The following is a 6,676-nucleotide window of genomic DNA, read 5'->3' on the forward strand; positions in this document are numbered from 1 at the left end:
TAGCTATTTCATCAGGAAAAAACTTATGTTCTAGCTATATGATAATGGCTTTTGCCAATAAATTACGTATAACTTGCAAGATCAAGGTTAGCATCAATTTCCATAGAACTCATCCTCCCCCAAATTTGAATATATATATATATATATAAAGAAAGAAAGAAGAAGATAGAACGCTGATAATTTCGCTTAACACCTGAAGACGATTAGAAAGAAGTTAATGACAATTTTGATTTAGGGAGAACAAAGGACCTCTTTTTGGAATAAGGAGGGGGGAAATTTGGGTTTCGAAAGAATTTCATAAATCAATCTTGAAAGAAAGGATGTACAGTAAGGAAAATATTTTCTGACATAACTAAGGTTTTCCAAATTTGTTTTAGCAGTCCCAAAAGCATTACAATAGGTAGACTTGATTAAAGAGAACTGGAAAAAAAATGACAAGATGCCTAGCTATTTTAATGATTTTAGTATGAATTAAAAAGATAACAATAGCGGGCATTAGTAACTGAAAAATAGGCTCTTTTGAACTAACCATGCCAGAAATCAGCTGAAGACAAGAACAGTTAGCTGCATAGCCTTTTTACCAAGTCCAAGCTTTTCAAGTCAACGTTGTTTTCTTCTTGATGCTATTTCCGAGGCCCAAGCTTTTCCAACTTCAGTCTGGAACTTCCCTGTAATATAAGTTAATTTACCTTTATTAGCAGCCAAAATCAAGTTTGCTCATGAATAATGCAAATTATTTGTTTTAGATCAACCAAGCAAGTTTAGGTTAAATACTAAAGATAGAATGGCATCTATGTACATTAATAAGTTTGCTAAGGGAGCTATCGTTAACAAAGCGTTTCCCAGTTTCAAGGTCAAAAAGAGATGAGGACTAATGAAATTTTGTTTTAACCGGAAATGGTTTCCTCAACAGAAGTTCTTAAAGAAGCAGAGCGTGAAGAATCCTTTCACCTTTACCAAGTAGGTAAGATCATTTTTCTGAATCCTGTATCACCTCCAAAACAGTCGTACAAAACCTTCCTGATTGCAGTTCCCATTCTCCCAACTCTTACGTCGCTCCCCACTACTTAAACAGCATCATTATATAGCCTCTTCAGTTCTGAAGCATTTTATTCGCCTATAAGCTTTTTTTTTTTCTTTTGCTCTCAAACTTTTCTAAATGCTACAGTGCTCGTCTTAAAACCACTAAGTATTATAATGACATATTCTATTAGCTCCGCTGCTTATCTTCCTTTTAATTTTGTCTTTGAGGTGAATCATATTATGCCATGTCAAACGGCATTTAACAGATATGTCCAGATTGAACCAATGAAACCTTCCTTTTAATTTTGTCTTTGAGGTGAATCATATTATGCCATGTCAAACGGCATTTAACAGATATGTCCAGATTGAACCAATGAAACGTCAAAGCGCTTAATTGAACATCTAAAACCAATTAAAAGGTTGAGTTACTGAACTGGTCTTTCAAATTTATTCTATTTTTGAGTTTAAATGTCTTAAAAATTATTAAAATCCATTATGGAAACCAAAAAAAAAAGTAAAAACCACAGAACTGCAAAAGGTTTAAATTACATACCAGCAGTTGACTGGAAAAACTCATCCAAATCCACCCCTTGCTCTGCATAAGTCAAGATCAAACAATCTTACAAAGAGTAATGCCTACAGAGATTAGTTAAAATTGAAAAGTAGGTGCAAATTTTGAAAAATAAATAATTTAAAAAGACGGTATATCTCAATTTTCTAGAATGTACATTCCGCAGCATATGAAATGCATGCACCACAAGTCCATCACATAGATTATTTAAGCCCAAGATCCAGGAACAAAAATATGATGAAATAAACCTCAGCAGCAAACAAGAGACATTTATTTCATCTCAGCAACATATGATATCAGAATGATTTTAAATTTTAAGCGTTAGGTTGTACTGATGCCTCGTTTATATGGAAAAGGCTGATCTATTACATATGTATTAGAATAGTTACACATAAAATAAATAATAGTTAGTACAAATTTAAACTTGAAAATAGAAAAATGAGTAAAAACTCTAGTAAAAAATAAGAGCTCTTCAAAATAAGTGAATTTTTCTCTCTCTTTGCTAAAAATAAGTCATGAGGGTGGCTAAATATTACCAATTGAATTAGTTCATTGCTAACTCATATACTAAAACATGTGTAAAATAGGCTTAATGATAAATTTCGCCACTAACGTTTGCATGTTTTATCAAAATGGCCCTACTTGTATTTTAGAGCCTTTTTCGGCCATCAACCTTTGTTTTTTTTTTCCAATTCGCTTTCTCTAACAGATTTAATGAATAAATTCAAGGTTTCAATTTTTCTTTTCTTTCAAAAGGTTTCAATCTTTCATTCGTTTGTTTACTGAGAAGTTTTTCTATTGAGTTAATTTTTTTTAGATAGTTACGTTTATTTTCTTTAAATTAAGAGTTATTTTTTTAATTTAATGTATTATTTATTTTATTATTTTCCACATCTAATTATCTTATTGGGTTATCTAAGTAATAAATTATATCTCATTAAATATATTCCACATATGAAACTCCACATCATATCCGTTAACTTTTTTAACAGTACTTTCATTAAATCTGTTAGAAAAAGCAAATTGAAAAAAAGAACAGAGGTTGATGGCCAAAAAAGGCTAAAAAATATAATTAGGGCCATTTGGACAAACGTTAGTGGCCAAATTTGTCATTAAGCCTAAAAAATAATACTCCTACCAAATGTAGCATGATCGTATTAATTTTATAAAAAACTAATTCATCATCTTAGTAAATAAATCAGCAATAATAATTCCAATACTCAGCTTTCATTAAGACCATCAAAACCAGGCTTTATCCTACATTGCCTCTAAGCTTTAAACACTCCTTTTCCTTTTTCCTTTTTTCTTTCTCCCCAGCTTGGCTCTCATTCTTAGAAAGTTATAGCTTATTCTTGAGAAATGTTTAAAACTATTTAATGTTTCTGTAAGCCATATGTTTAAGGTGAATTGCCATTATGATCAGATCATAAACGCTGATGCTTATGCAAATATGCAATGATAAAAAATCAAGGGAAAAAGTCGAGAACAAGAAGTCTTACCATTCTCATATTCTAAGGCTTGAAGTATCATCTCCACCTGCATGTAACAGGACAACCCAACATCAGATTAGAAAGCATTTATCAGCTTAGAGAATTATGATTACAGACCTAAAAATATGTTTATAGGTAGCCACTGATAAAAAATCACCAACATCAGTTGAAATAGGATTAAACTTGCAATAATTTGAGGTCTAAATGCTATAATCAAAGGAGAACTAAACTGAATATGCATAGAGATTGGTGAATTAAAGATTAATTCATCATATGTACTGAAGATGAGATGAACACAAATAAGCAGAATACAAAATGAAAATTGAACAAACCATAGGTTGGAAACAAAACAATTACTATTTTTATCATCATACAAGTAACTAAGCATGCTATTCAATCATCACTTCTTCTATTCTAGGGCATAATATAAGTGTAATAAAAAATATTAGCCAAACAATTCACATTTGATACGTATCTTTGAAAAAAACAACGCATTTGAGATGTTCCGTTTTATTGATAAATCATGAATAATAGAAATATACAAACACTTGCATTACATACCTTGTCAAAGTCTTTGACGATTTTGGCTTCAGAGGAAGTATTTTCTTCATATTCCATCCATAATTCCTCTATTTCTTTCGCTGCAATCAATTAAGCAGAAAAATTAGGTCGAATTATACATCATTATGAGATTCAAGTTCAACCCCCCTCCCCCCCAACCCTGCCCTCATTTTTCATAAACGACTATGAGTTAAAAGAAAGAACAATAAGGTAAACCTCTAGACCCTCCACCAAGTAATTTGCACATATGATCTAAGGCTTCACGCTCTCTTCGACTCTTCTCAGCCTTAGAAATACCATCTGAAGGGGTAATATCTCCAACGATGGCTGTTCAAACACATAGATAAATACAACATTGTGATTATGGTAAGCTAAAAAAATCATATTTATACAAACAAATCAAATTTTAATTTGTTTAAAATTAAGCTAAAAGACGTTTTTTTAATCTAACCTTCAGCGATATCATGAACAATGGCCATTTTAACACACCTAAATAAATTAGAAGAAACCTCTCAGTCAAAGAATTAACTGAAATTTGTAAAATATTAAGGGGAAAAAAAGGTAGTACAACTAACTTGTCTTGATCAATTCCAGGAATATCAGAAACAATTAAAGCCATTAATCCCATTCGATACATATGATCAGCTATTGATTCCGGATTCTGTACATCTCTCCGCACCCACCCCGCTCGTTTCGTCGTCTATTCATTCCAACAATAATAATCACGTTACAAAACTATATCAAATTAAAAGAAATTTCAAGGAAAGAAATTGTTCAAATTTTTTTGAGTGAATAATTTAAAAAATACCTTGAGGCGGTGACAGAGAGTGAGAAAATCGATGGCAGAGGAAGCGGAGGGGGGAGAAGGGGCAGCAGCGTCATTGGAAGGATTGATATCGTTACCGTTGGTGAGGGAAGAAGATGATGAGGAAGCCATTCGGAGAAAAGAGAAGGCAGTGGGGGGAAGAGAGGTGTGGGCGAGGAAAGATTTGAGGCTGAGTTGCGTTGAGGAAGTGAAAGAAGGGACTAGGAATGCCAGTGAGAAGGCTCTACAAGGAAACACTATTCGGCTCCCACTCCCCATCTTTTTCTTTTTCGGATTTTCTTTTTCTTTTCCCTCTTATTTTAATTAATTAATCTGATTCGTTGCGGCAAATATCAAATTTTTTGGTGGAAAAAATGGTATATTCCAGAATGTTGATTCAAAAGTTCGATCTGAACATCCACGTCACCATCTATGCGGCAGCATTTTATTTTATCCTTTATACACGTTTTAGTACTAATTATATATATTTTCTGATACCTAAATTTTTATCGAATAGTGGTAAATATTTTGAAGTCCAAAAGCTAAATATAGACAAAAAAAAAATTCGAATAAGATGAAGTAGACTTCATGAGGATAAAGTTAAAAAATAGGAAAATCAATAAGTGATTTGTCGTAATTCGGTGTAGCAGATTAAACTAATTTTCACACATAAGGAGCTTAAATACAATCATTTTATTATGTTTTGATTAAGTTTTCATAGTTTTGTTTATATTTAATAAAAAGTGTAATTTGAGTCTTTTATTAACCTTAGAGGGCGAAGAAGGCTTAATATGGGCTAACATACTTAGTGAGTGTGCAAGAGACCATCAGAGGGCATACAAACTCAATATTGGTCATGGTGTTGTAGTATGGGGAGTTCGATATCACAAATAGGGAGTAGAGTACAAGAATTTTGAGACTGCCTATAATAGCCTATTTTTCAATGGTGACAAAACAATGATTTCAGGACCACAAATTTCCATTGTGTCGACCCGTAAATATTATTTATAGAATATTTACGGAGTCATTAGAGTCATATTAATTTTTGGTTAAGAAATTTTAACATTTAGATAGCTAATTAAAGAAAAAAAACTAAATTGAAAAATGTGCAAAACTTAGTAATTATTGCATTTAGATGATCAACTAGCTTCATTACTAAATGATGAAGGACCTATGTAGCAATTAGCCCTTAGTTATTATTGTTGGACGGCAATTGGAATGAAAATGATAAAATAACATATGTTTAATGGCAATTTTGTAATTAAATCAAAATTAAAACAAAATTAAATGAAGAATAAACATTTTCTTTTTCAACTTGCCGAAACACCATAGCTAAGGAGAAGAAGCTTCGGTTGTGTGGTTTTCATTACATGTAAGTGAAATTGATACTTGTTTCTTGTAATTTTTATGTTTTTGAAATCATTGAACTAGGTCTAGCTAGCCTATACCTCTGTTTTTGAATCTGTTAAAATTTTCAGAAGTTTCCATTGATGAATCTTGGTTTTTTTTATGATAATTATGTGTTTGAAGCTTTAATTGTGGTATTTGGTTGTTTTGTGAAGTAATTTTATTAGTTTTTGATTTAAGGATTAAATTGTTAAAATGTTAAAATTTCAAGGTTTTGTGGTGATTTAAAAGTATAATTGGGACTATTTAAGGGCCTAGATTATTCGAATGTAAATTTTGACTTGAGAAAATGGTTAATTTGATGATTTTGAGTTAGAGGACTAAATTGTAAAAGTTGTAAAAGTTAAAGGCAATTGTGTAATTTCAAAAATAAAAGGGTATAAATGTAGAATAAATTGGAATATGAAATGTAAGCTAATAATTGGGAAGTTTTATATTTTAGATCAAGACCCTGTTGATTTACGTGGAAAAGGGAAAATTGCAGAATAGTCTTTAAACTTCTATAATTATCACAATTTAGTCTAAGTAAGTTCATTCAGTTTGTAATTTAATATTTATATGAATTGTATGATGATATGATATGATTTGAAATAGTTGATATTAATTGTTCAATTGATGATATAAAGTTTTTTGGGAAAATGTTATTAAATTTTGGTACTTGGGTCGGATGAACGCGTGATAGAGTACAACTGAATGACGACGTGTTACGTGGGGTTGGAGTTGAGATTAATGTGGTGTGTTATATATATTTTCCCGAGTATACCGAGGTTCAGCATTTTTTGCGAACCCTCGTGTTATACTATCCTATTTTAACGTGTT

At 31.4% G+C, this 6,676-nt stretch overlaps 1 protein-coding gene across 2 annotated transcripts; it reads right to left on the reverse strand.

Annotated features, from left to right (window-relative positions):
• Positions 1-323: 323 nt before the first annotated feature.
• Positions 324-4,779, reverse strand: LOC105780628 (uncharacterized). Of its 2 annotated transcripts, none has more exons than XM_012605060.2 (8): positions 4,454-4,778; positions 4,221-4,345; positions 4,097-4,134; positions 3,862-3,972; positions 3,646-3,725; positions 3,094-3,130; positions 1,577-1,618; positions 324-668 (listed from the first exon to the last, which is right to left on the reverse strand). In XM_012605060.2, the coding sequence occupies exons 1-8, from the start codon at positions 4,727-4,729 to the stop codon at positions 601-603; spliced, it is 777 nt and encodes a 258-aa protein (XP_012460514.1). In that variant the 5' UTR covers positions 4,730-4,778; the 3' UTR covers positions 324-600. The 2 variants fall into 2 exon arrangements, 1 of the variants encoding a protein (XP_012460514.1); XR_008195238.1 differs by having other exon boundaries at positions 531-668; positions 1,577-1,659; positions 4,454-4,779.
• Positions 4,780-6,676: the final 1,897 nt, after the last annotated feature.

This window comes from Gossypium raimondii, chromosome 4, assembly GCF_025698545.1.
Source record: "Gossypium raimondii isolate GPD5lz chromosome 4, ASM2569854v1, whole genome shotgun sequence".
Lineage (NCBI taxonomy): Eukaryota > Viridiplantae > Streptophyta > Magnoliopsida > Malvales > Malvaceae > Gossypium > Gossypium raimondii.

What these genes read in the sequence shown, in the direction of transcription:
- LOC105780628 (XM_012605060.2), bottom strand. Translation starts at nt 4,729, where the DNA reads ATGGGGAGTGGGAGCCGAATAGTGTTTCCTTGTAGAGCCTTCTCACTG. An exon ending in TGTTCATGATATCGCTGAAG is followed by an intron (nt 3,973 to 4,096) that starts GTTAGATTAAAA and finishes GTGTTTGAACAG; the next exon opens with CCATCGTTGGAGATATTACC. An exon ending in GTTTTTCCAGTCAACTGCTG is followed by an intron (nt 669 to 1,576) that starts GTATGTAATTTA and finishes CTTATATTACAG; the next exon opens with GGAAGTTCCAGACTGAAGTT.